General features: G+C 54.6%; 15 protein-coding genes across 15 annotated transcripts; 7 read left to right on the top strand and 8 right to left on the bottom strand.

Moving 5' to 3' along the window:
* Positions 1-6: 6 nt before the first annotated feature.
* On the top strand, positions 7-1755 carry Malapachy_4021 (signal recognition particle protein; the record flags this gene model as incomplete). The annotated part of the gene is made up of 1 exon (XM_018138477.1): positions 7-1755. The coding sequence occupies one exon, from the start codon at positions 7-9 to the stop codon at positions 1753-1755; it is 1749 nt and encodes a 582-aa protein (XP_017991550.1).
* Positions 1756-1871: 116 nt separating this feature from the next.
* Positions 1872-2650, top strand: Malapachy_4057 (hypothetical protein; the record flags this gene model as incomplete). The annotated part of the gene is made up of 2 exons (XM_018138512.1): positions 1872-1906; positions 1936-2650. 2 exons carry the CDS (start codon positions 1872-1874, stop codon positions 2648-2650), a joined length of 750 nt encoding a protein of 249 aa, XP_017991800.1.
* A 10-nt stretch (positions 2651-2660) lies between these two features.
* On the bottom strand, positions 2661-4409 carry Malapachy_4037 (flap endonuclease gen-like protein 1; the record flags this gene model as incomplete). Its single annotated transcript, XM_018138492.1, has 1 exon — positions 2661-4409. The coding sequence occupies one exon, from the start codon at positions 4407-4409 to the stop codon at positions 2661-2663; it is 1749 nt and encodes a 582-aa protein (XP_017992079.1).
* Positions 4410-4521: 112 nt separating this feature from the next.
* Malapachy_4045 (hypothetical protein) lies at positions 4522-5311 on the bottom strand (the record flags this gene model as incomplete). Its single annotated transcript, XM_018138500.1, has 2 exons — positions 4522-5205; positions 5240-5311. 2 exons carry the CDS (start codon positions 5309-5311, stop codon positions 4522-4524), a joined length of 756 nt encoding a protein of 251 aa, XP_017991837.1.
* Positions 5312-5574: 263 nt separating this feature from the next.
* Malapachy_4052 (f-box cyclin-like domain containing protein) lies at positions 5575-7016 on the top strand (the record flags this gene model as incomplete). The annotated part of the gene is made up of 2 exons (XM_018138507.1): positions 5575-5794; positions 5821-7016. The coding sequence occupies 2 exons, from the start codon at positions 5575-5577 to the stop codon at positions 7014-7016; spliced, it is 1416 nt and encodes a 471-aa protein (XP_017991802.1).
* A 30-nt stretch (positions 7017-7046) lies between these two features.
* On the bottom strand, positions 7047-9865 carry Malapachy_4000 (copper p-type atpase; the record flags this gene model as incomplete). The annotated part of the gene is made up of 3 exons (XM_018138456.1): positions 7047-7052; positions 7093-9726; positions 9758-9865. 3 exons carry the CDS (start codon positions 9863-9865, stop codon positions 7047-7049), a joined length of 2748 nt encoding a protein of 915 aa, XP_017992035.1.
* A 236-nt stretch (positions 9866-10101) lies between these two features.
* Malapachy_4050 (hypothetical protein) lies at positions 10102-11807 on the top strand (the record flags this gene model as incomplete). The annotated part of the gene is made up of 2 exons (XM_018138505.1): positions 10102-11090; positions 11117-11807. The coding sequence occupies 2 exons, from the start codon at positions 10102-10104 to the stop codon at positions 11805-11807; spliced, it is 1680 nt and encodes a 559-aa protein (XP_017991804.1).
* A 34-nt stretch (positions 11808-11841) lies between these two features.
* On the bottom strand, positions 11842-12378 carry Malapachy_4004 (60s ribosomal protein mitochondrial; the record flags this gene model as incomplete). Its single annotated transcript, XM_018138460.1, has 1 exon — positions 11842-12378. The coding sequence occupies one exon, from the start codon at positions 12376-12378 to the stop codon at positions 11842-11844; it is 537 nt and encodes a 178-aa protein (XP_017992039.1).
* A 166-nt stretch (positions 12379-12544) lies between these two features.
* On the top strand, positions 12545-14113 carry Malapachy_4023 (erg4 erg24 ergosterol biosynthesis protein; the record flags this gene model as incomplete). Its single annotated transcript, XM_018138479.1, has 1 exon — positions 12545-14113. The coding sequence occupies one exon, from the start codon at positions 12545-12547 to the stop codon at positions 14111-14113; it is 1569 nt and encodes a 522-aa protein (XP_017991548.1).
* A 147-nt stretch (positions 14114-14260) lies between these two features.
* Positions 14261-17065, top strand: Malapachy_4029 (polyphosphoinositide phosphatase; the record flags this gene model as incomplete). Its single annotated transcript, XM_018138484.1, has 1 exon — positions 14261-17065. One exon carries the CDS (start codon positions 14261-14263, stop codon positions 17063-17065), a length of 2805 nt encoding a protein of 934 aa, XP_017991556.1.
* Positions 17066-17405: 340 nt separating this feature from the next.
* Malapachy_4025 (hom6-homoserine dehydrogenase) lies at positions 17406-20073 on the top strand (the record flags this gene model as incomplete). The annotated part of the gene is made up of 6 exons (XM_018138481.1): positions 17406-17641; positions 17670-17723; positions 17820-18528; positions 18557-18623; positions 18652-18713; positions 18973-20073. The coding sequence occupies 6 exons, from the start codon at positions 17406-17408 to the stop codon at positions 20071-20073; spliced, it is 2229 nt and encodes a 742-aa protein (XP_017991554.1).
* A 25-nt stretch (positions 20074-20098) lies between these two features.
* Malapachy_4046 (hypothetical protein) lies at positions 20099-20815 on the bottom strand (the record flags this gene model as incomplete). The annotated part of the gene is made up of 1 exon (XM_018138501.1): positions 20099-20815. One exon carries the CDS (start codon positions 20813-20815, stop codon positions 20099-20101), a length of 717 nt encoding a protein of 238 aa, XP_017991840.1.
* Positions 20816-21029: 214 nt separating this feature from the next.
* Positions 21030-22652, bottom strand: Malapachy_4010 (cytochrome p450; the record flags this gene model as incomplete). Its single annotated transcript, XM_018138466.1, has 1 exon — positions 21030-22652. One exon carries the CDS (start codon positions 22650-22652, stop codon positions 21030-21032), a length of 1623 nt encoding a protein of 540 aa, XP_017991977.1.
* Positions 22653-22822: 170 nt separating this feature from the next.
* On the bottom strand, positions 22823-24738 carry Malapachy_4014 (purine nucleoside permease; the record flags this gene model as incomplete). Its single annotated transcript, XM_018138470.1, has 7 exons — positions 22823-22905; positions 22933-23331; positions 23359-23447; positions 23677-23762; positions 23791-23903; positions 23932-24104; positions 24134-24738. The coding sequence occupies 7 exons, from the start codon at positions 24736-24738 to the stop codon at positions 22823-22825; spliced, it is 1548 nt and encodes a 515-aa protein (XP_017991981.1).
* Positions 24739-24984: 246 nt separating this feature from the next.
* On the bottom strand, positions 24985-26850 carry Malapachy_4036 (hypothetical protein; the record flags this gene model as incomplete). Its single annotated transcript, XM_018138491.1, has 1 exon — positions 24985-26850. The coding sequence occupies one exon, from the start codon at positions 26848-26850 to the stop codon at positions 24985-24987; it is 1866 nt and encodes a 621-aa protein (XP_017992078.1).
* Positions 26851-26929: the final 79 nt, after the last annotated feature.

Genomic DNA, 26929 nt, shown 5'->3' with positions numbered 1-26929 from the left:
TCGATCATGGTGCTGGCTGATCTGGGACGACGTCTGAATCAGGCGTTCTCCGATCTGCAAAGGCAGCCGATCGTCGATGAGGCATCGATTGATCTGCTCCTGAAAAATGTGTGTGGTGCGCTCCTTGCGAGTGATGTGAATGTCAAGTTGGTGCAGAAACTGCGCCAGGATGTGAAGGAGGAGGTGCGTGGTATCCTTAACGACAAGGACAAGGGAGAAAACCTATCGGATGCGCAACGAAAGCACCAAGTGCAGAAGATTGTGTTTGACTACCTGGTCAAGCTGGTGGACCCGGGGGAAGGCTCCACGACACACCGCTTGGACAAGGGCCAGCAGAACGTCATTATGTTTGTGGGTCTGCAAGGTTCAGGTAAGACTACGTCATGTACGAAGCTGGCATTGTGGTACCAGAAGCGTGGCTACAAAACCGGTCTCGTGTGTGCGGATACCTTCCGTGCTGGTGCGTTTGACCAGCTGAAACAAAATGCCGCGAAGGCGAACATTCCCTTCTATGGCTCATACACAGAAACGGACCCTGTGGCCATTGCCTCGGCTGGTGTGGCATCGTTCAAGAAGAATCGCTTCGATATTATCATTGTCGATACATCTGGTCGTCACAAGCAAGAAAAGGATCTGTTTGACGAAATGATTGACATCAGCAAGGCAGTCAAGCCCACACAAACCATCATGGTCCTCGATGCGAGTATAGGTCAAGCTGCGGAAGCGCAGTGCCGTGCCTTTAAGGAGGCAGCAGACTACGGTGCGCTCTTTGTGACCAAGCTGGATGGCCATGCCAAGGGTGGTGGTGCGATCTCGGCCGTGGCGTCGACCAAGACGCCGATCATTTTCATCGGTACAGGTGAGCACATTCATGACTTGGAGCCGTTCCGTGCACGCCCCTTTATATCAAAGTTGCTAGGCATGGGCGATCTGTCAGGTCTTATGGACAAGATTGAGGAGGTGCAGATGAACACAGATGTCCAGCAGCGCCAGAAGGATATGATGAAGAAGATCCAGGAAGGCGGTCACTTTACGATCCGTGATTGGCGCGAGCAGATTACCAACATTATGAACATGGGCCCTATGTCGAAGCTGGCCGGTATGATCCCTGGCGTCGGCCAAATGCTGGGCGACGATGCGAACGATGCGCTAGCCAGTAACAAGTTCAAGATGATGCTGTACATTATCGACAGCATGACACCGGCGGAACTCGACTCTGACGGCAGCTGCTTCCTGACGACCTTGCCCACGCCCCCCGCCAAGGAAGGCGAGCCTAAGCCCAAGCCCAAAGTGCGGCTCAATGCGCGTGCGCTGCGTGTGGCGCGTGGTAGCGGGACGAGTGTGCGGGACGTGGAAGAGTTCTTAATGCAGTACCGCACGATTGCGTCCATGGCGAAGAAGGTAGGCGGCAAGGCCAACTGGATGCAGCAGATGCAGGGCGGCCGCGGCGGCCGTCCGATGCTTCCGCCAGGTATGTCGCGTGAGCAGGCTATGAAGATGCAGAATGCCTTGCCCCCGGAGATCAAGGCGCAGTTGCGGCAGCCTGGCGGTCGTGAGCAGCTCATGCGTCAGATTCAAAGCGGCAACATTCCACCATCGCTGGCGGCCATGGGCGGTATGCCAGGCCTCGGCGGTATGCCAGGTCTAGGTGGCGGTGGTATGCCAGACATGGCGCAAATGCAGCAGATGATGCAAAACATGGGCGGCTTGGGCGGTATGATGCAGCGCATGATGGGCGGCGGCGGCGGCGCGTGATAGCTCTGTAGGGAAAGTAATTCGAAAAAGGCCTTTTTCTGGTGGGCCCTGCAAGTTGGTCTCCACTGTGGCGACGGCGTCATCGAGGTTGTCTCTTTTACTTCGTCGCGGTGGCCATGGTGCGCACATTGCACTCTGAATCAACGTATACGTACGTATTCGACATCTTACACAGCCCAGATACCCATGGTCCGCCTGTGTGCAGGCCTATTTTCTACGATACCCGAATCCCCAAGCGTCTCATGTGCTAACGGTCGACGTCATTGATCGTCGCATAGAGGAACGTCCGTCCTCCCACGCGCACGGTATGCCATCGCTCGTGCTTTGCACCACACGACTGCTTCTCAAAAAGGGCTCATTACCTAGCTGGGCACCCAAAAATATCATTGAGCATTCCACATCGTGGGTATTGGAAGATAGCGAAGTGGACTTGACCCCACGCCATGACAATGCGCCTCGTGTCATGTCAATTTGGACTCGGAATTTGGATCATACGTCGGTGATGGCAATTACAGAAGGTCTCAAGTTTGAAGAGACGTCGACAGCGCCAGCACCGTTGACCCGATGCGAGGCAGCGGCGGATGTGCGCTCTGAGATCTCGTTCAAATTGCTTCGGGGCCGCATCGAAAAGTTTGGGCTGAAGCGCTACATCTCCCATCTGGACACCTCCCGTGACGGCTTGATTTGGACGATTCGACGTCTTTTGCATTTGCAGAACGCTCTCCCTGAAATACTGCCAACGCGCCGCCAGCGACTCCTCAACGCCATGCGGCCGCCGTTCTTGGATGGATACCCACTGAGCCCATGGCAATGGACGAAAAAGAAATGGGCCAAACTGCGTGAGCGATTCCGCTCCGTGAGCGAGCCCACACCGATGGAGGACCAACGTATGTAGTTGCATTGTACTATAGGGTATCACTAGATGAATCACTGATCACAATCACCTCTGTCGCAGGCACGACACGGACAAGTTCCACAGACGTATCGTCGACGGACGGCGGTGGCAGGCCGCGCGTAGGAAGTCGTAACTCGCTCGCTTCCCGAGACTTGGCTGGCTTGCGTGTAGGCGAAGGCGGCGGCGAAGGCGATGGGCTCGACGTCATGGTGCGTTTCGTGCACACAAAATAGGACGTCAAACGCGTTTGATCAGTCGGGACACTGTTCGCCTTTTTGGGCTTAGCGGACGTTAGGAAGGCCTGGATACGCTGGGCTCCTCCCGGCTGCGCCATAGCAAGCCTCATTGGAACCCATAACCGTACCGAACATGCGGCTGGCTTTGCGACTGTGAGCGAGGCACAGATATCTTCGTAGAAAGCCTCGGTATTTAACGACATTCGAATGTGTATGCGGCCTTGCATCATTCGCTTCGTATGCAAGGCCACCCATGGCGCAGGCCGTGTGGGCGAATGTGCTTGTAGACGAGCGAGGGAATGCGTCATACGGGAGACGGGGGTCATGGGCTCCCGTGCAGGACTCGTAGGTCGAGGTGGGGTGGATGGACCTGGGCTGATCTGCAGCAAACGCTGCATACACATACCTGGCAACAGCAACCGTTCCAACTTCTGCAGCGCAACTGTTGGTGGCCACTCGAAATGCGTTTGCACGAGCTGCCCAACCGACGCCAAATCCACAGATCGTGGGGCTCTACGCACCTTTTCCCATCGCGCCTGCGCAGTCGGATCGGTCTTGGACGTGCGTGGGTGCATATAGTCACGCAGGACATCGCGTGCACGTTGCGTGCCGAACAGATCCACGGAAACGAGGCGTGCCAACTTTGGCTGTTTCTTGGTCAAATAGCCGCTAGCATTCGATATCAATTCCGCCTGAATCGCTTCACGCCACGTCGCCATGGACGACGCCCAGGCCGCTTCGTCCCTAGTCGTATACTGGTACGCATCATACGCCTCGGCCAATACCTGCCCTAGTCCCGTTCGAGCCAAACCCAAGGCGGTTTTCACACCGCAGCTAGGAAGCCCCTGCGGATGGTAGTCACCCCCTGCCAGCAAGGCCACCAAAATCAGTCCCGCGGCCTTGATCGGCCATGCGGAAGTGGCCATGTCATACAGTGTCCACGTATCGTCTACTATCTTGCTGGCGTGCTTTGCACGGGATAAAGGGCCGCGATCTTCCTGCGCTTCGCGCTGTCGTTCCGGCTCTGAGTCTGTGTTGTTCGTCTTTGAAGGAGGACGCAGTACGCGCTGCGCCCCAAATAGCAGCGCATCCACATCATCCGTCCATACCACATCAATATCGCCACGCGAATTCATCCACGCCAACTCGGCCTCGGCTTCGCCAGGTGCACGCCAGTACGCGAACCCCAACGCATCGAGAAACGATTGCCATTGAGCCTCGAGCGGAAACGGACCGAGCCATACATCCGCATCACGCTTCCAGGCCGGTCGGGAAGGCCCATCAAATACAAACACAGGCCATACGGGTATATGCAATAGCTTCAAAGCGCGGAAAAACAGCATACGCAAGGCTGGCTGTGCACCGCCTCGCGCTTTACGTGCATGGAACAGCCATTGCGATGCATCGATCCCGATTCGGTACCGCTGCTGATCCGTACGCTCCCAATGGGCCCATGCTAGCTGTTCTAGTGTGGTATCGATGCCTGTAGGAGCTAGTTCCCGCCATAGCCCTGGCACGCCCATCGTGTCATCCTCGTAGACAATCAACACGGCCAGGCACGAGTGGAGGAGGAAGAACACGTACGATGAGGGGCGGATCGAGGCCGGTCGTACCTTTTTCTAGCAACTCGTCTATTTACTCGGACGCCTTCTCTAAATCGCGACGACGCGCCTCGAGTGTAGCAGCCAATGTAGCACCACCTGCCTGCGATAACAGACCCACCAGCTGTTGACTCGGCGCCGATAGCAGACCCACCACCTGCGCATGCAATGTCGGAAGGTTGGGCAGCTTGGTAAAGGCAGGGATGGCCTTGGCATCCAGCAAACGACTCCTCTCAGCCACCGCCACCACAGCCTTCATTTTCGGCGGCTTCTTGCCGCTCTTGGGATCCACCTCGTCGATGGCCGCCGACATGATCTTGTCCATGGCCCGAAGCACTTTGCCCACGTACTCAGGCGACAACACAGGGAACGACAACAACGCCACTTGGCCATGCAAGTAGGGACCCAGGCCCTGAACCGCCTTGGATTTGTCTTCACGGCATACAGGACGCAGCAAGCCTGTACGTGCCATACTCAGCGTACTTACTGGCATGTCCCATTCCTCGCCACCATTTTTGGCAGAGAGACGCGCCTTATCGCCGTCTGGCAGCTTAATGCTGTGCATCTGTGTGCGCAGATTCTTAAGCAAAGGCACGCTGACATTTTCTGCTTCAAACAGGACCACAAGTTCACTTTCTTGCATAACGCGGACGTACATGTTGTACAGGTACGTCTTGCGCTCGCTCATTTTCTGGCGCTTGTCTTGGTATGAAAAGTGCTGCGTGGGTGGTAAGTACTATAGTGCAACGTACCTTGGGCACTTTGGGCTGGTATTTCTTGGCAGGCGCCGTCGCTGGCGTCGCATAAGCGCGCGCACTCATCATGGTACCGGCACCGAGGGATGTGCGTGTACACATTGATGTGCCTTGCGCTACGCGCCTATACAACATTGTCATAGGCCGCCAAGCCACGTCCATGTCTCTGACTTGCAGCACAAAACGGACGTCTTCGTCGCGATTTGCGTCGAGGCCTCGCTCGACCTCCGCCGATGGTCTTCCACCTATCACGTGATCACAACGGAGATGGGGCCAGGCCGTGCCTGCTCGTACGACGTCCGTGCGTCTTGTCTGTGTAGCATGGCACGGCTATGCCAAAGCTACCGGCAGAGATTGTGCCGCTGGTTCTGGAGTGCCTGCGATGGCGCGTACATGATCTGGCCCTTTGTTGCTTAGTATGCAAATTGTGGCATACGTTTGCTACGCCATGGCTGTATGAGCGAATCTGGCTACGTGATCAAACGCGGCTCCTTCGTGTGTTTGAGACGCTGGCCGCGCACCCTGCTCTGGCGCAGCATGTGCGGATTCTCGGTATGTACTTTCTGGCTTACTCTTAGAACTTCGTGTATTTCCTTTTGGCTTACGAGCTGAACGTCTGGAGCTGCTGGAGTCCCAAATTGTGCAAAGCATACGAGCTGCCGAGAACTTGGAAGTATTGTGCTGGACACGCACTGGCAGCCTCAGTGATCGTGTAATTCTATCGATGTTCGAGCACATGCACCAACTACGTCGTCTGGAGCTGACCGGCAACAGCCGTACCTGGTCGCCTGCTCTACTAGCCACGCGCCTTCCACCGAGTGTGCGTGACTTGTCCTTCATTCTCCCTGATCGTGCCGTATTGGAGCATATCCCGCTGATGCTTCAGCACCTCGATGCGCCCTTACAAGGCATCAATTTGCTGTGTATGGACTCGTCCTTGGTGACAGATGCATGGCTATCGACATTGGCAACTCTTGCACCGAGTTTGCAACGTTTATCATTGGTAGGCTGCAAGCAAGTGCATGGCGAGGGTCTTCGTGCGCTTGTGACGCCCCACTTACGCGAAGTAGCGCTCGAATCGCTGGCGCTAGAGGCTGGCGTGCTATCCTCGTTAGCGCTGAGGATGCCACACCTTACGTCGCTCACCGTCACGTACCCCAAGAAAGTGGCTGATGCGCCTGCCTTTTTCCAGGAGGTCTCGCACATATGGGCCATGTGTCATCGCCTTCATACCATGGTCCTTTATGCGCGTGGGGGAAGTGCGCCTGTGGTCGATGGCAATTCGTACGTCGGCGACGATAGTGACGATGCTGAGGAAGGGACGTTGCGCGATACAGCGCCGCGTATGAGCACAGCATGTCTGCACCAATGGGCGGCGAGTCCAGCAGCAGCAACGTTGCGAGTCCTTCGCATGCCTGGGGTAGGTGTGTCTCTAGGGCAGCTAAGTGTCATGACCTCGTCGCCTATCGCGCAGGGCCTGCGTGAGTTGGTCGTCCAGCTGTACGAATACGATATGGACACCTTAGGCACATGCCTCGCGGCATGCACACAACTACGTACGTTCCACATGTTTTCGCACCTCCGCAGCGATGCACAGTACACGGAAGCGGATATGCTGCGCTTGGCGCAGGCTGGTGGGCCGAATCTTACACATATTGGGTTCCGGAATCGCGTATGGCTTGTCGAGGTCGCGGCGACGGGCGAGCGTGTGCTGCGTCCCTGGGACAAGAGCGCCGGTCTTTTCCCCTCCAGCATGCTTGTGGTTCGGAGTTAAAAAAATCGTCTTTTCATGTCTATGCCTCGGTCATTTCTAGCGCAATATAGTCAGGTGTGCGTGGCACAGGCCTTACAACGTCAAGAAGGCGGTGCCATATCGAAGCTACCGTCGACGTACGCGACGTTACAGCGACCGTAGCAGCGGCTTCTGTGGGATCAGGTCGTTGCCATCGTTTGAGTGAGAGGGAGCTCAACACGACGCTCACGCTACTGCATGTCATGGCCAGCCCGGCCATCATAGGATGCATATGGACCCCCCAAGGCAAAAAGAGGCCCATGGCAATAGGAATCATCACAATGTTGTACATAGTTGCCCACAAAAAGTTGAGACGAATTTGCATAAAAATGCGGCGGCAGAGAAGAAGCGCAATAGGCACATCGGTGAGATCGTTGCGCATCAGCACAATCGATGCAGCGCCCATCGCAATATCGGAGCCAGAGCACAGCGCAATACCTACATCCGCCGACGCCAGCGCAGGCGAATCGTTGATACCATCGCCGACCATGGCCAGGCCATGGCGCTCGGTGGGGAAGAGGGCCAGCTGCATACGGGCCCATCGCGTCGCAGGGACTTCGGTACGGACACGCTGCTTCTGCAGGAGTGTCATCTTGCCATTGGGGCTCAGACCTGCATGCACATCGTCAGCGGCAATGCCCACTTCGCGTGCCACTGCCAGGGCGGCGCCACGCGTATCGCCTGTCATCATACTGCAGCGGATACCCATGTCCTGCAGGCACTCCACGGCCCAGCGCGCTTCTGATTTGACCTCGTCAGCGAGCGCATAGGCAGCTGTCAAAGTCTCATCCACAGCCACATACACGAGCGTGCACCCTTCCGCCTCGTGCTGTGCCGCAAACGACGTCAAGGCGGTCGGCCATGTTGAGGCAGTGTGCAAGGCCGCATGGCCCACCACGATAGTATGCGTCTGCGCTTCCCAAGTCACCTGGCCACGTACGCCAGCGCCTTGGATCGAGTCAAAGTGTTCAACCTGCGCCGGCTGGGCTTCGACTTGGTCTTCGTAGTAGTGCACCAACGCCTGCGCGAGCACATGCTCACTCTTGCTCTCGATGGCATGCACCAAGGCCGCAGTCTGCTCCGTTGCCGCCTCAGGCGCATGCCATTGGGATAGAACACGCACACGCCCCCGTGTCAATGTACCCGTCTTGTCAAACACAATGTGGCTCACCGTGCACGCCGCTTCCAAGGCCCCTCCGCTCTTCACAAGGATGCCATTCGCAGCGCCGACTCCTGTGCCGACCATGACGGCCGTCGGCGTGCTCAGGCCCAGTGCACACGGGCAAGCCACGACGATGACGCTAATGCACAACTTGAAACATTCCATCAACTTATGATCGCCTGCCATGCGGAAGAGGTGAGGCTGGTACGATGGATCGACCAAGTATGCCACACTGAGCCATAGGAACAGCGTGAGCGCACTTAGGACCAAAATGCAAGGCACAAAGACCCCTGCGACACGGTCAGCATAGTCCTGGATCGGAGCCTTGGTCGTTTGTGCATCCTGGACCAACTTGACGATACGATGCAGATTCGTATCCTTGCCAGCGCGTGTCACCACAAAGTCCAAAGTCCCACTTCCATTGACCGTACCACCAATCACTTGGCTGCCTGGCGTCTTGGAAACAGGAATATGCTCGCCCGTAATCATACTTTCATCGACCAAGCTGTGCCCTTGCTTGACAATCCCATCCGCCGCAATCTTTTCGCCAGGTACCAACTTCACAATGTCGCCTACCTGCAGCAGTTCGACAGGGACCACCCGTTCTTGCTCGCATTGGCTGTCCATATATATGGTCGCCTTTTGCGGCGTGAGGCGAATCAATCGTGTCAGCGCTTCGCTTGTTCGTCCTTTCGCTGCATTTTCCAAGTACCGACCCAGCGAAACAAACGTGATGAGCATCGTCGAGGTATCAAAAAACGTCTTGGGCTTGTAGCAGTGATCACGGCATCCCATCATAAAGAGCATGGCGAAAAGACTAAACACCCACGAGGCTGTGGTCCCTAGAATCACCAACGTATCCATCGTAGCCGAGCCATGCTGCCACGACTTGTACGCAGACACAAAGAACCGTCGACCTACGCCGAATTGGACTGGGAGCGTGATCAACAGTGCCAGCACATCTTGTATATAGAGTCCACGTACCAGCTGCGCATGAAGAATATCACCCACTACCGGCGCTTTGCCCAGGACCATATTCACCATAAACTCGGGCACGGCAAACGATAGGGAGAAAAGGAACGTGCGCCACCAGTCTTGCACTTCACGTACACGCGTCAAGCTCTCAAGTTGCGACTCATCTCGATCGTCAAACAAAATCGCGTCAAACCCTGCATCCTCCACAGCTTGCACAAGATCACGTACGTGCACTTTCTGAGGATCGAATCGAATTCGGGCCTGCTGTGTCGTAAGCGACACACCGCACGACTCTACACCGGCCACAGAAAGCAACGCATGCTCCACCGACGAGGTACAGGAGGAGCATGTCATGCCAAACACGGAAAGAATCGCCTCATCTTCACGTGGCGCCTCAATGACGCGTGCCTCAAAGCCAATGTCATCCACTTCTTCGGCGACTTTTTCGGGCGTCCAGCCTTGCGCTGCGTCGTATTGCACGACAGCGCGCTCGGCCAAAAGCGCTACCGAGACTGACTTGATACCTTCTTGCTGTCCAAGCATCGTCTCAATGCTCTATATTGTCAGTCGCGTCGCATTCACGTACCGCTACGCACGCGCCACACGTCATGCCTTTGATCTCCAACTCCACCTTCTCCAGCGACGCCGGCGCTGACTTTTCAGCTATTTGATCTGTTTTGGCATCGTCCTGCATCACTCTGTCACCGTCAGGACCGCTCTACGCGTTGATGCAATCACGTCTTGCTTCTCGTCAGGCGTCGATAAGAAACGTCAAAAAACACGCCGTTCGGACGGTGGTGGATGCGTCCACGAGCCAAGGCCTGCACAATGACGCCATGTGGAGGCGTCCATGGGCCGGCCTACCTCCCTCCACAACGTAGAGGCGCCTCGCACGGTGCGTGCGGTGGCAGAGAGCCTCCATGCGTGGACATGTCGTCTGTGTCTTGGCATGATCAAGGCATCTATGTCCCCTCATCTGACCCTGTTACAGATGAGCTGCAGGGTTGGGCAGGGTCGTCTGTGCTGAGCGATCCTACCTCCTCTGCGATGCATACAACAGCGTCTACGACCAGTGAGCACATTCTTCAGATAGCTCGTACTCGAGCACAACAGGCCCTGGTACAAGCGCCCATTTCGCTCACCGATATGGCAGGTATGGACGATGACTCGGATGATGAGGTACTGTTGCGTCCTTCATCGACGAAGAAACCACGTCGTGCAGCAGCGCAACGTCAAACCCCCTATCGCTTTGCACCGCGACTGCAACGTGATGCGGACGCCGACAAAACGCTGCCTCCTTCACCCCAATTCAGCCCACGGCTTTCTGTTCCCTCTTTGCATCGCGATCGTATGCGTCGCGAACGACATGGCTTGGCCTCGTCTGCGTATCGCGAAGTGGACGCGATCGTTGCGCAACTTTCTGCCTCGACAGACGAGGCCAAGACCACTACGGAACAGGATGTCCATGCCACTTTGCATGCGACGCTGGATCCGTCTAGTGCCAAGAAACTTACACACTTGCTTCGCGAGGACACTCTGTCCGCTACATCTGCCAACCATAGGGATGACACCTCGTCTATTCTTTGGACACACGACGTCGATGCAAATCCCACGCCTCTTCCGTCCTTGTCGTGCATGTACTTACGTACGACCGATACCCTTTCCTTGTGGGATATGCTACAGTATGCGCTTAGCGATGATACTTCGTTAGCCCACGTCGCCCAATCTCGATTGCAACAACATGGCGCAGCTGTTATGGCGCTTTTGCCGCGGCTGCTGCTACGTCTCGGGCTATCGCCAGTCCTCCTTACTGCAGCTACAGGGCAGCAACCTGCTGCCTATCATGATACCCTACGCCAACCGCCTCCTCGTGAACGATGCCTCGTACGTCTTTGGCGTGTGTGCTCGCATCTCGTGTAGTATGTATGACGCTACCTAACCCTAGTATCGATACGCCCTCTGTCCTCGCTCATGCAGTGGTTCCTTTACTACTACTTCTCGGCTCTATGATGCCCATCTCTGCGCACCCATCTACACGCCACTACCTGGTCCAACGTTTGCTGTCGCAATGTACGAATTACACTGTGGTACAACAGCGTTTGTGTGATGTGGGTCTACACCTGCCCATGGAAGCCAAAGCCGCGTTAGCACGCGCTATTCCTGTCCTCCGAACTATGCCTCTCCCGCTGCGTGCGTCGGTAGCCTGGCATTTGGCGGTAGGCGACTCGTCCATCTCTCGTCCTCTAGCGGCGCTTGTCCCTGTGCTCACAGCCACACATACCCATCTCCAGCGCGATGGGGCGCCCATGGAACCCCATGTCGCTGCCAGCTTTACTGCCTGTGTAGACTTGGTCGCCATGGCGTGTACAGATCTCCCTGAGCGACTCGCTCACGCGCCCGATGACACATTGACGCAACTCGCGCCCCTCTTGCAAGCCGTACGCAATACGCATAGGTGCATTCGCGATCACCGAGGGATGCATACACAGCAAAGCGCTATCAAGGATGCGCTGCAGCGTCTGGCGTTGCGATTATGGTACCAAGCCAAACACTACGTGGAGAGTCGCAATGATCGCGTATCGCTACGAACGCTTTTACATAGCATGGGTCCCCATGCCCGGTGGATCGAGGAATAGAGTATATATGAGGAACCAAAAGCTCATGGTCGTTTTACGCCAGTTCAATCTTACCACCAGCCTTCTCGACAGCCTCCTTGATCTTCTCTGCGTCCTCCTTGGTCACGTTCTCCTTCAGAGTCTGCGGCGCCGACTCGACGAACTTCTTCGCCTCTACCAAGTTCATGTTGGTGTTGATCGCCTTGATCTCCTTAATAACCTTGGCCTTGGCGCTGTCCGAGCTCAGACCCGTGAACTTGATCGTGAACAGCGTCTTCTCCTTAGGCTTCTCTTCCGCCGGAGCCTCCTCTGCAGGCGCAGCGGCAGGCGCAGCAGGCGCAGCAGCAGGCATAGCAATATCAGTAATGTTCAGGCGCGTCTTAAGCTCCTGGACGAGCTCTGAAGCCTCGAGCAGCGTCAGTTTCTCAATGCTGTCCACAATCTGCGTAATCTTCGGCGACGCAGCAGCCGCAGCAGGAGCCGCAGCCTCCTCAGCGACACGGATGGTATTTGAAAACATACGTGCTTGCGTAGGCTTAGCACGAGTGAGCGCCAATGCAGCACGGCGAGCAGCGATCGAAGCGTGCATCATTGTGTCGTACAGAAGGAGCAAAGATTCTCGCTCGCTCGTCCAGCGGTCGTCGCCGACGTAGAAAACGTGCACGTGACCCGTCGCGGTGCGGCTGGTAGGAGCCCGTGGAGGAGAGGGGAAGGGCTTTTGTGCCTTCTGGCGTCATTCTTGCAACCACATTCTCGTGATGGCCGCTCCGCCGATTCGAGAGGGCATTCGCACACGTAGTGCGGCCAAAATGGCCAGCACCCTGGAAGTGCCGCAGCCTACTGCGACGGCATCGTCGACGTCGGAGGTCGAGTACAAGCACAGCTATGCCAAGCCCGATCTGCGTGATCCGCAGATCGTGGGCGGTGTCAAGGAGCGTGCTGTAGCGCAGTACACACCTGGTATCGTCATCAGCGAGCAGGGTCGTGAGCGTGATAAGGCTATGGACACGCACCATGAGTATGAGTTTGGCGGTCCGTGGGGTGTGACGGCGATGATTACATTGTTCCCAGTGCTTATGTACTACCTGTGGATCTGCTTGTGGTTCTACGATGGCCACTTTGCGCACCCGACCAGTGTGTCTGACATTGTGCCCTTCTTTGGCCGCATGTGGCAGCATGTGTATGAGGATGCCTTCCCGACCAAGCGTGCCTTTATTGGCTACGGTGGTCTGATGGTCGTCGAGTTTGTGTTGGCGTGGTTCGTGCCGGGCTACATGCAGGAAGGTCTGCCTGTGCCGTCGCTCAACTACAAGACACTGATGTACAAGTGCAATGCTCTGGGCTGCCTTTATCTTACTCTGCTCATTGCAGCCGGCCTGCACGTTTCGGGCGTGTACCGTTTGACGCAGATTATCGAGCACTTCGGCGAGTACATGACTGTGGCGATGATCGCTGGCTTTGCAGTTAGCTTTGCGACGTACTTCCACGCTGTGGTGACCAAAACAACGCACCGTATGAGCGGCAACTTTATGTACGACTTTTTCATGGGCGCTGCCCTCAACCCGCGCATTGGCCCGATTGATCTGAAGATGTGGGCGGAGGTGCGCATTCCGTGGATCCTGCTGTTCATGATCAGTGTGAGTGGCGCGTGCAAGCAGTACGAAGAGTACGGCTATGTGACGCCGAACATGGCGTTCATGGTCCTCGCTACGGGTCTGTACATCAACGCGTGTGCCAAGGGTGAAGAGTGCATTCCGCAGACTTGGGACATGTTTTACGAAAAGTGGGGCTTCATGGTCATCTTCTGGAACTTTGCTGGTGTGCCATTTACGTACTGCTACAGCATTGTCTACATGGCAGCTCACCCGCCGGAGTACTACCGCTTCTCGACGTTTACGTACATTTTCATGTACTCGCTCCTTCTCTTTGCGCACTTTGTGTTTGATTCGTCCATGGCGCAAAAGTCGCGTTTCCGTATGCAGCTGCAGGGCACACTCAAGGTGCGCTGGAGCTTCCCCCAATGGCCCTGGAGCACGCTGAAAAACCCTCGCTACCTCCAGACAGCGCACGGAAATGCACTGCTCATCGACGGCTGGTGGCAGTTCCTTCGTAAGCCAAACTACACGGCCGACTGGACGCAGGCGTTCCTCTGGGGCGCCATCGCGGGCACTCGCTCCATCATTCCGTACTACTATGCCGCATTCTTCCTGGCCGTGCTGACGCACCGCTGTGGCCGCGACTTTGAGCGTTGTGCGCGCAAATACGGTAAGGACTGGGAGAAGTACTGCCAGATTGTGCCGTACCGCTTTATTCCGTTTGTGTACTAAGGTAGCATGTCATCCAACGATTCTTTGTAGTCTCGTCTGGTCTGTCGCTGCGCTCCGTGCGAGAAGTGGAGGTCTGCTCAACCAAAGCCCGTGCGGTGCGACAGGGCGAGGGAGCCTCTCGACCACTGTGCCGGTGGCACATGCGCAATGAGTGAGTTCAGCGCTGTGAGTGGTAGTGATCCGCTGCCCGAGTCCGATGTTCAGCTCCTTGCTTCCATTAGTGGAAACAATGCCGCGCTTCCGGCCGTCCTCCCAGCACCTGGGCCGGCGCGAGCTACGAGTGTGGGCCCTACGGGCGATCCTACACCTGCGCGTGAGCAGCATCGAGCCCCCCTGCACTTGGCAGACGAAGAGCTAGTCGAGCGACCGGGCGATCTGATGCGATTTACTCTGTATGAAACACGCCACTACTTTTATTTGATTTCCCATGGGTCCAGTCAGTCTAGGTATCGTGTCCTGAAAATCGATCGTACACCGCCGATTGCTGGGGCAGAACAGCGACAAGAGACGATGCAGACGGATACGAGCTCAGAGTCCAAGTCGAGCGATGTTGTCCCTGATCTGCCTACCGTTGAGGATCTCTCTCGTGGCATTGTCGAGCCGGTTGTCCAGCATGCCCGGGATAACAGTCTTTCCGATGTGGTTGTCAGTATCGCCAGCGGCGCTGATGAGCTTACGACACATATCGGGCAAGCGCCTTCTGGCACCCTGTCGTCCGAGATTGCCGAGTTGGCCACATCGCTTCTACCCGACAAGGGCAAAGACGATGCAGACGCCGGCGAGCGCGAGACGGAGCGCAAGTTTCTGCGCCTCTACGATCCTGAAGTGGTAAACCTACCATCGACGACCGAATGGAAAAATTACACCGGTGAAGAGGCAGAACTACCGCGCGATGCTTCGCTTGAGACACATGAGCGTACTGTCCCACCGCTTGCGGCGCTTAGTGCGCCACGCTCCCCTAAGCACTCACATCGCCTATCGCTTCTTACTACGTCGTCAGTACATGTGCCAGAGTCTTCTATCTCAACAGAAGAAGAAACGGAGCCAAAGAAGGCCAAAAAGGAGCCCACAATGAACCTAGAAGACGATGAAGCATGGACGTTGAATGTGACAGGGTACAGCACGGAGTACTCACCAGAAGAGCTCACTGACATTCTTTCCTCGCTGCAAGAAGGGTCGCGAGGGTCTGGTGGTCTGAAAGAAGTGGGCCGCTACTTTGGGTTGATTGGGTTTATTCGATTCACGGCTGGCTACTACATGGTCCTTGTGTCGAAGCGCAGTGTCGTGAGTTTGATCGGTGGACACTACATCTACCATTGTGACGAGACGCAAGTGTTGCCTGTTTGCCATTCTAGTGTACTGTCCCAAGTCTTGCCCCGATCCAAGACGCGTGATCAGAAAGAGGCGCAGCTTTTGCGATCGTTCAATCAGGTCGATCTAAGCAAGAATTTCTACTTCAGTTATACGTACGACCTCACACGGACGCTCCAAGAGAATATGACGGGCCCTCGTGTGAATGGACAACTGTACAGAACGATGGCCTGGGGCTACAACGAGAAGTTCATGTGGAACTTTCACCTGCTCACCCCGGCGTTTGAAGACTGTCGAAACGTGGAAGCGCCTGAAGCCCAGAGAGAAGAATTGCTGGCTAAGCGGCAATGGGTTATCCCTCTATTGCACGGGTTTGTAGATCAAGCCAAACTAAGCGTGCTGGGCAATGCCATCTATATCTGCCTCATTGCACGTCGATCACGTCATATGGCGGGCGCGCGATTCTACAAGCGCGGTATCTCGGAGGATGGGCACGTCGCTAACGATGTGGAAACAGAGCAAATTGTTAACAAGCCTATTACTAGCCCGTTTTTTGCACCACCAGGCCGGTATATGAGCCAAAAAGACCATGTACTACGACCATCCCCACACTTCACATCGTATGTGATGATGCGTGGCTCTATTCCTATTTATTGGACACAAGACTCTACCAATATGTCGCCCAAGCCACCCATTGAGCTGTCGATTGTGGATCCCTACTTTATTCCAGCAGCCCTGCACTTTAATGAGCTTTTTCATGCATATGGCACACCTGTCATTGTGCTCAACCTCATCAAAGGGAAAGAACGGCAGCCTCGTGAATCCAAATTGCGCGATGCGTACGATGAGTGCGTAAAGCAACTCAATCAGTTCCTGCCTAAAAATCAGGACGGAAAAAATCGTCAGATCCAATACCTTGCATGGGACATGAGCCGTGCCAGCAAGAGCCGGAATGCCGACGTGATTGGATTCCTCGAACAATTGGCCGAAACAACACTACAAGAGACGCACTTTTTCCATTCGGGACCCGTGCCGATCCCTTTCCGAGACTCGGCGTTGGCGCATACATCTCCGTTGCTCATGCAGAATGGCGTGGTCCGTGTCAATTGCGTGGACTGCCTGGATCGGACCAACGCTGCTCAGTTTGTTCTGGGAAAGGCGGCGTTGGCATATCAGCTTCACGCGCTGGGCTTGCTACAGCACCCGCACCTATCGTTTGATTCCAATGCTGTGAATATGCTTACAGAAATGTACCATGACCTAGGCGACACTATTGCCCTTCAATACGGTGGATCAGCTCTGGCTCATACCACGGATACGTACCGCAAAATCAACCATTGGACGTCTCATTCACGCGATATGCTTGAGGGGCTACGTCGCTATTATGCCAACTCATTCAACGATGCAGAAAAGCAGGCCTCCATTGACCTGTTCCTAGGTCAAGCACCCTGTGATACAGGTGAATTCCTTCCGCGCAATGTGATGCCCGATCAAGTATGCAGCACGGAACATCTCCGCGCCGACGAGGATTTGTACGCCAAAGCGTCTTACTTGTCTTACTTTGTCAACGCTGACAAGGGATTCTGGGAAGGGTACTACCGACCAAGCTTATTTACAGAGTGCGTATATGATGACTTCTAACAACGTTAGCTTGCAGCGACACCATGCGTACAAAATGACGGCCGTGCATTTAACACATACCGAGCCTGGTGGACCCCTCGCGACATTGAATGAAGATGTCGTACCATCGTCACCGCCTGTACGAAGTTTGAAAGCCAGAGGATCATTCCCGCTGTCTCGTTCCAGCTCTTTCCATTTGTCGTTTATTGGTGGCGTTCGTCGGTGGATGACCCCTTCGCACGACGGCAAGTCGTCTTCGCAGCACGCGTCACATGGCGTGACGATTAAGGACAGCGACAGAACTGAAACATCTGCCTCCAACGCAGCATCTATACCACAAGAATTGGGATCTACGAACTCTATGGAGTCTGTGGTACAGCGCTCACTTCATCCCACCATCACTCGGAATGAGACGCGCGAGTATCAACTGTACTGCTCGCAATTTGCCCAGGTCCAATTCCGGCAGACAGAGCGGGCTGGCGAGGCGGATATGCATGTATATGAGAGTATGGCTGCTCTCGCCCAAGGCGATCTTTCGCGTGTCGGTCACGCTCGTCTGCGTGTCGACTCGACCATGGCTGGTGGGACGGACGCCGCGTACTCGACCTTTGTCCATTACACCCAGCAACCCCTCCACTTCCAGTCGTATGCGCGTGCAGCGGCTTCGTAGTTGTGTTATGTAATTATACCTAGTAGGTCTGTCCGATCACGCTTGCGCGTCACATGGGCGTCGCTTACGCTGCCATCGCCGCTAGCTTGACTTTGTGACACACAGACCGTTCGCCATGAATGCTATATTGTCGCAGTTCGCACAGAACGACCTTCGCGCTGCAAAACTTCATGATGAAGAGGATGGCGTACTAAACACACAGTTTGCGTTGCCTGGTAGCGATCCATCACGCTTCCTTGCGCAGTACACTGATGTGGATTCGACACACAAAGACGCTCGCATCAAGCTGCACCACGGTACTACTACGCTCGCTTTCCGCTACCGCGGCGGTGTGGTGGTTGCAGTGGATTCTCGTGCATCAGCCGGATCCTACATTGCCTCCGGCTCGGTCAAAAAAGTGATTGAGATCAACCCGTACCTGCTCGGCACGATGGCCGGTGGTGCGGCGGATTGCCAGTACTGGGAGACATACCTGGGCATTCAATGCCGTCTGCATGAGTTGCGGAATAAGGAGCGCATCTCTGTTGCCGCTGCTTCTAAGATTCTAAGCAATCTTGTGTACTCTTATAAGGGCATGGGTCTGAGTATGGGCACCATGATCTGTGGATGGGACAAGACCGGACCTGCCATTTTCTACGTGGACTCGGACGGCTCGCGTCTCAAGGGCGATCTGTTTTCAGTCGGATCCGGCTCGACGTTTGCATATGGCGTGCTAGACCAAGGCTACCATTGGGACTTGTCGTACGAAGAGGCGTTAGATCTCGGCCGTCGCAGTATTTATGCAGCGACGCATCGCGATGCATACTCAGGCAATGTACGTACAGAAGCGGTACTCACATCAGACCATCAACTTGTACCACATGGGTCCGGAGGGCTGGACATTTATCGCGAACTATGATGCGATGCAATGTATGTATTTGAGCGACTCATGTATCAGTGCACTACGATGGTGTGAAGGATGTGGTTCCCAACGTTCCGGCAGGTGGCTACGGCTACGATGTACGTACCGCTGGCCTTTCGTCGAAGAACGATGATGAAAATGCGATGACGGACAACACTAGTGTATAGATAGCGCGCTAGCTACTGCATCCCTCTTCCATGTGTCTGTCAATGTGCCTCGTGAGCGGTCGTAGTTCGGTCCGGCCCACGTGGCGAAGATCGCCGTGCAGTCGGAGGATGGGCCGAGGTGCGTCGCTTGATCCTCCACCACCGTCCTACCATGAGTCAAATTGACGTTGCAGTTATTGGTACGTCGTAGGACTATGTGCTCATAACTTCAGGTGTTGGCCTCGTTGGCTCAGCTGTCTTGCACCAGCTCTCTACAGTGCCTAAGCTTGCCTCGCTCCGTGTGATTGCCTTGCAAAACAGCAAGAAGACGTTGCTGGCTCAGCCCGGATCGACGCTTTCGCTCGAGAACTGGAAGAACCAGTTGAGCTCTAGCACTACGTCAGCGCTCTCGCTCGACGAGCTCGTGAAATCGCTTCAGGCTATCCAAGCGCAGAACCAACGCCATATTGCGGTGGTGGACAACACGTCCAATGACCATGTTGCGAGCTTCTACCCGTCGTTCCTTGAGGCCGGTTTCAGCGTTGTGACGCCGAACAAGAAGGCGTTCTCTGGCCCTCTGGACCTGTTTAAGGCGATTCAAAAGAACAAGGACGAGGTGAAGGGTGGTCTTGTGTACCAAGAAAGCACGGTGGGCGCCGGCTTGCCGATCATTAGCACTCTCAACGATCTTATTGCGACGGGCGACCGTATTAAAAAGATTGAGGGCGTGCTTAGCGGTACGATGAGCTACATTTTCAACGAGTTTAGCCCTGCGAATGGCAGCTCCGAGCGCTTCTCAAAGATTGTTACGGTGGCGCGTGAGAATGGCTACACGGAGCCGAACCCAGGCGATGATCTCTCCGGTTCTGATGTCGCGCGTAAGCTTACTATTCTTTCGCGGCTGATCCCGGATATGACAGATTTGCTTCCGGAGGGCTTTGCCTCGGTGGACACACAGTCGCTCACGCCTTCAGGTCTGCGTGACGAGACAGATGCGGAGGCATATGTCAAGCGCCTGCCTGAGTTTGACTACGAGTTTGACCAGCTGCGTGCTACGGCCCAGGACAACAACAATGTTCTGCGCTACGTGGGTGTAATTGATGTGGAGAAGAAGGTCATCCAGGCAAGTCTGCAGCCGTACCCTGCCGACCACCCCTTTGCTACGGCTCTAGGCGGTTCGGACAACATTATTTCGTTCACCACCGAGCGCTACCCGCGCCCTCTGCTTGTGCAGGGCGCTGGTGCCGGTGCTGACGTGACGGCTATGGGCGTTGTGGCCGACTTGGTGCGTGTGGCGGAGCGCCGTGGCTAAGTGCTATATACTGTAGACTACCAATTTAGAGCTTTTCAAACGCCTGGATCGCCGCCTCAGTGACGACATGTCCGCTTTGTGGATTGGCACCTGTGACAAGGCGACCGTCTGTATGCGCAAAAGCGGCCCAGGGACCGGGAGGCGCTATGTACTTCGCACCGGCGTCTGCGGCGGATTTCTCAATGGTAGGGCGATTCCACTTCTCAATGGTGTCCAGCACGCCTTCTTCCTCTTCACCTTGCGTCGTGAAGCCTGTCACTTCCTTGCCATGAATAATGGACTTACCTGACGCATCCTTGATGCCAGGGAAGATTGCACCACCATGGCACACAGCAGAGACAATCCCACCGTTGGCCCAGATCTGACTGGCGATTGTTTGCAAGCCTCGGGCTTCCGGATAGTCAATGAGCGACGCATGGCCTGCCGAAGCAAAGAAAATACCGTAGCGTGACGCATCGACGTCCTGTGGCGTCAGAAGGTGATCCAGCTTCGAGCGGAACTCGGACGAGTGATCGTTGTACACCTTCAACTCCTCCTCGCTGATCCATGGCTGGGTCAGCGAAAGGGCATCGGGAGAATACGAGCCTGTCTCCGAGATTAGATCGACCTCAAAGCCAGCCTTACGGAACCCATCAAAGGGGTGCATCGCCTCCGAAATGAACACACCGGTCTCACCACCGTCTGGGTACAGAGGCGCCTTAGCCGATGTCACAACAATCAATACACGTCGGGGCGGAGCCATAGAGAACGAGATGGCAAGAGTCCTACGAAAGAAAGAGCTACATATACTATGTCCACCTTTTGGAATGTACGTGAACTATTGGTCGATACAAGTAGGATTTGCGCTATGCTGCGCACGGACAATGACGAACCACATCGCGTTTCGCTATACTGGCCTTGACGCCACTCTTGTCACGTGGGGCGCCAATGAATGACACGGCCAGGGTATCGGCCACTTACTTGGCCAGCGCGGGGCCACGGCGAGGCGTCAACACAATGTTCGCAGGCTGCTTGGGCAGCACCACCATCGAAGTGTAGTCGGGTTGAGGCAACGTAGTCTCGAGGCGCCAGTCAAAGGACCGGACAAACATAGAAATAATGGTGCCCAGCTGGAGGTAGGCAAATTGCTCGCCAATACAGCGGTGACGACCGGCGCCAAAAGGCAAGTAAGGGCTGTTACCGCCAGTGCTGACCATACCCCAGCCATAGTCCACCTCTTCGCCATTCGACAGCTCAAGACCCTTCGCCTTACCGGTGAGCCAGCGGTTCGGATCGAACTCATCCGCATGGTCCCACAGCTCGGGATCGATTTGCGACACACCAGGAGCAGCAATCACATAGTGACCCTTGGGAATGACGTACGCATCATTGTCGCCGGCCTTGTGCCCGGCTGGGGCAGCCAGCGTAGGCGGCACGGCCAAATCAGACTTGACTTTGCGCATGATGCTGTGGATGGGCGGGTGCATACGCAGCGTCTCACGCACAACAGCGTCCAGCACAGGCACCGACGTCTTTTGGGTGTCATAGTCCAGAGGCGCAAAACCACCAGCGCCATCACTGTACACACGGAGCTGCTCCTGGTACAGCGCCTCGATGAACTCTGGGCGACTCGCAAGGCGCAGCATGGCCCAGCTACCAGTAGCACTGGACGTGTGCTGGCCGGCCATAAGCAATGCAATCATCATATGCGCAATCTCGCGATCATTGATTTCACGGCCATTCTTGTACGACTGCTCCATCAAAGCACTAATCATATCGTGGTCCGTACCTTCTACGCTGCCTTCGCGACGCTTCTTGATAATGCCCATGTAGAAGTCACTCATCTGACGCTGCGCACGGTCGCGACGGAAGTTGTTTGGCAATGGCAAGTTGGGGATCACAAAGTTGATAGGAGTAAAGCCCGAATCAAGATCGTGGTATAGCTTGGCAAAGCTCTTGTCCAAGTTCTCGCGAACCTCTTTGCCCTGCAACGTGCGACTGGCCGTCAGAATCGTAATCTCACTAAACACATCAAAAATGTCCACCGTCACAGACTTTTCGCCCGTCTGCAGAGGACGGAAGGCGGCGTCGTTCTTCACAAAGTCGGTCACCTCTTCCGAGATGAGACCGACGTACTTGCGGAAATTCTCCGTCGAGAGACCTGACTTGACAAAGCGCTTCTGCTCCATCAACACTGCATTAGGGACGTCGTAGACCACACCCTTGCCAAACACGGGCGTGGTCAGAGACGTGTACGCATCCTCTGCCGACACTTGGGCGAGACGGCCGTTAAAAACGAGGTTCGAGCCCTTGGGGCCCAGGGCCACCGTAATGTCGCGACCAAGGAGCCTGAACGTGAACACGTCACCATACTTTTTACGGCACTCGAAGAAAAATCGATACGGGTCCATGCCATATGTCACCGCCGAACCAATGATCGGTACCCAGTGGAACACCACAGGCGGCAACGACTTGTCGCGCGGCACTAGCACCTGGAAAAGGACATTTAGCACAATGGCCACAGCAATACCAGCAACACCGTACACAAGCGCGGCCTGCCACACAGGTAGATTGGACAGCATAGAAATCAAGTCTGACATGCTATAGATTCACCTGGCCGTAAAAAAGACAGGGTCGATCCAAAATGGCGTGTTAGAGGCGCCGCTTCAGTCACGCGTTTCTGTTCCTCCAATGAGAATTTTCAAATTATTCGCCTACAATGACGGGCCACCTCCGTATGCACAATGGGTCTGTGCGGGGCCACGGCCTATCATGCCAGCTGCGCGGCCAGCGCTAGCCCCGCTGCCAAATGCGAGAGACGCGCATCAATAGCAAAGCCTTTGTGGGCAAAATCTACACGTAAGAATATAGCCAACATACCTTGCAAATGTGACTGAAGCGAGTGGAGAGGCACGAGGTGCAGGTCGATATACTCGCCTTCATCAGGCTGCGATACAGGCTCAGGGGCATCGTCCTCCAGAGCGATATCAATGATGCATAGTTTCATGTTCGCACCTGTAAGACCTGGGTCGTTGTGGATGATATCGCTAATGCTGCGCACGGATACTGTAGCGCCCTGAGCCTCCGAACTGTAGCCTGTCTCTTCAGCCAACTCACGTAGCGCAGCACGTTTCGCGCCTTCTTCGCCTTCCTCACCGGCATCAATCAGCCCCGCAGGAAGCTCAATCACGACTTGGCCGACAGGCGGTCGAAATTGGCTTACCAAAAGTGTATGAGGTGGCGTGGAAGGGCGTTTGATCACGGTGAGAATCGCCACCGCTGATATAAGTACCACGCATTACATACCATCTGTATCGCCTTTCCGTGTTCGCCGATCTGCTGATTCCCACTGGCGATGCTTGCCGGAAGGATCAATCCATTCAACGGCACGGAGGCTGACCCACTTTGCCTCGTCATCACCCAATGGCCGAGATTGGACGATACGCGAAAGACCTGGGCTCAATTTGGACGACATGGTGTGAATGTATGCTCGGCTACGTGATGGGGGAAAAAGTGACACACGGTTCGGTAGAATCCACGAACGCCACCACAGACGCTGCATAGAGGAGGAAAGAGAAGTTCTCCACATCCGACTCCGGGAATGCTATGACAAAAACTTCCTACCTCAACAGAGTACCGAATACGTCACCATAAGCGGTACCGTTTTGGGGTGGAACGCCTTGCGCCCATTGCGTCCAGTTGCCCACAATCTTTCTCATCAGTTATGCGCATACGTACTGCGTCAACAATGGGCCGACCCACAATGTAGAGGTTTTCCAGGGAGGGAACAATCAGGTCGTCCTGCTTCGTAGTCCAAATAAATGTCTCGAAATCATCTTTGGCATCCGGCGCTGCTGTAAGATAAGATACATCACATACCACGATCAAAGTCACTCGCAGAACGGTACATAATGGCACGGCCGTAGTCCACAAAACCAGCCTTGTGGGCGCGCGTAAGCACTTCCAGAACAGCGTTGTCCTCCTGTGCGGTAAGTGCATAAGAGCCCGTGTTGTTCGTGAGAGTGGCCGTTAAGTTCGATACCATCTCGCCACTGCCAGGTAAGTGCGCCGCTATACGTACAAGACGTGACCACCAAAGTACAAATCACTGGTCGTAACATCACCCTTGAATACCGTCGGCGTGGCATTCGCCGGTGACGATGGGTACCTTGCTCGATTCTTTTGGGCAGGCTCCGTATCATTCAGACGCACATCCTTGATGAGATCAAATACCTTATCACGGAGGTTGGTGTTGACTTCGAAAAGCTCCGTACCGTAGTACCAAGCAGCCGACGCACCAGGCTTATCAGTACCATAATTCCAGAAGCTGTACGTCCAGTTCTGAGGCATCTGACGCGCATCTAAACCATACTGAAGACCAACCTGAATAGCATAGCGGGGAAAGCCAACACTGCCTAACGTCCCCATCTCTGGATTGATCCCTGCAATACCGTTAACCACAAAATAGGTTTGGGACAAATTAAATGCGGGACTGTACACCAAGGCTGACATGCTCGAAGCTGCGTTGATCTCACCCTCACCTGTAGTAATCAAGCATACGTCACCGGCATCATCACATGCTGCCACAGGGAAAAGGGGGCTTAGGCCGTTCACAGTGACATTTTTGTTCAGCGGCATCTTTGATAGCCACGCATTGCGCTCAGGCTCAAAGAGCGTAACCACCATCACTTTGGGAGAGATTGGGTCCGCTCCATGACACAAGGCAGCAAAAAAAATCAAACACAGGCCTGAAAGAAGATAAGCCTTCATATTCAACAACAAGGGCGATGGCGCAAAGAGGGGCACGACGTGGGGGGACGCTTTTTTTATGGAAGCACTTGGCTTATCTTCAAAATCGAGACAACGTCAAAATTTCAGAAAATATTCCTGATTCACTTATCACATCAGCTAGCGAGCAGTACTACAATGATCTTATTCCGCAGAATCTAAGGAGAGGTGATGATATAAAAAGTGTGCGTATTGACCGATGGAGCCTTCATCGTCTGTTTCCTCGTGCGCACATTCACAGCCTTCTTCCATATCACGGATCTTCATGACAACACGGTCAGCTGCCTCCCGAATACCACCCAAATTAAAAGCTGTAGGGCCAATTTGCAACGCTGAGTAGGACCCGATAACATAGAGAGGTAGTGTCCCATATTGCAGGTCCTCATTAACAATCGGGATCCCACGAATTTCAGGTACATGCATCTTGCTCGACAGCCTTTGCATAAAGGGCAATGTGCCGAAGCCCAGCTGGGAACCAGTGGCCGAGATAATATAATCCACTTCGCATGCCTCAATAGTCCCTGGCTTCTGTGGGTTGTTCATAAACTGGTTTTCCGTACCCACGTACTCCTGACGTCGGACAGTAAGCTTCCACTTCTGTGCAACGTTGTCCCATAAGGCTTTCTCGACCTCGGTATGCGTTCGGATTTCTAGCCTGCCATTCTTGGCATGTTGCTGTAAAACGCGTGCATAGGGGGGGTTGATGCTACCGCCATTGCGGCCTTCATCAATCATCTGCATGCGACCCTCTGCATCATCGGTTTGCCAAAAGGACATTTTGTTGATGTTCGCATACTTTCCCACCCAATCAATGCTGAAATCAAACGGTTTGACCTTAAAAAATCCACGGAGTAGGAATATCACTTTGGTGATACCACGTCGAATACATAGGTCACAAATTTGGGCGGATGATAAGCCACCGCCAACAACAAGGACTGTCGTGGTTTGTCCACTTTGAACGCGATGTGCCAACATCCCTTGCGGGAAGGCAAATGTACCTGTGCATATTGCTGAGGAATGTGCCCAACCTTCGCCGTAGCTAGCCGAGCTCGCTTGCATACCAGCTCCCTTATCATCGTCCACAGCTTCCTCAGAGGAAGGATTTGTTATCGTGCTGCCTGCACTGTGATGCGACTGGTCGCTGTCGGAGTCACTTGAATTACTTTCATCCTCTCCTTGAGCACAGAGGTCGACAAAGTCAACAATCCCTTTTTTCTGCATTGCACATTCAGCATGCATAAGCCAGGGAGGGATAGATGGACGTCCACCATAACCAACAGCAGACACAACGTACCTAGCTGCAATATGGCATTGGTCTCTGGTTTTAATCGAGAATGCATTAACATCCTCCTGAGAGCCGTCAATGTGTTGGACCTGAAGACGGCCATAGTCCATATCTTGGATTTCACCTCGAAGCAAGGTTGCAGTAGGAAGCAATTTTGCATTATCGTCAGCAAGCCAGTTCGATAGAGAGAGGACTTCGCCCTTTTCATCTCTTGGTGGATGGATGTGGTAGCGATCCACTATGTAGTCCGTAAAGTCATGGAATAATTTTGTAGAAGGGTTTTGATAGTCACGTCGATCACGTTCATTTACAATAGGACCCAAAGCAGTAACCAGGTTTGCATGCTTTCGATACTTGCTTTGCTTCCATTTATGCTTGCTAATCTCCTTGCCAACAACTCCGGGAACTTCAAGCAGATCAGGGTGACCCTCTTGGCGGCCCTGGCCCTTCTTTCGATGCATCATAGATTGGCCTGTAAGTAAATCCCAAATGATGGTATGTGGCGCGGACTTGTCTCGCTGTGTCTGTACAGCATACTCAAGAAGGCCGTCTAAATCTGATGGGTCAGTATGGAAGAACATGGGCGAACGGAGGTACGGGATTTCCAGGGCCTTGAAATTCCTTCGCCATTGCCCAAGCCAGCCATCGCCCAGCTTATCGAGTACCAAGATCTTAAGCATAGATTCACGTGGCAGCGAGGAATCCTTTCTCTCTAGACCTTTCATCACTCGGTCGCTCGTCTTGCCCGGCTTACTGGTTTGGATCGTGGGAGCTGCATGCTTGCTTCGTTTTAACCAGTGTAGG

The sequence above is a fragment of the Malassezia pachydermatis genome (assembly GCF_001278385.1).
Source record: "Malassezia pachydermatis strain CBS 1879 chromosome Unknown scaffold4, whole genome shotgun sequence".
NCBI lineage: Eukaryota > Fungi > Basidiomycota > Malasseziomycetes > Malasseziales > Malasseziaceae > Malassezia > Malassezia pachydermatis.
Note: the sequence above shows the minus strand (reverse complement) of the source record. Positions and strands in the feature narration are given on the sequence as shown.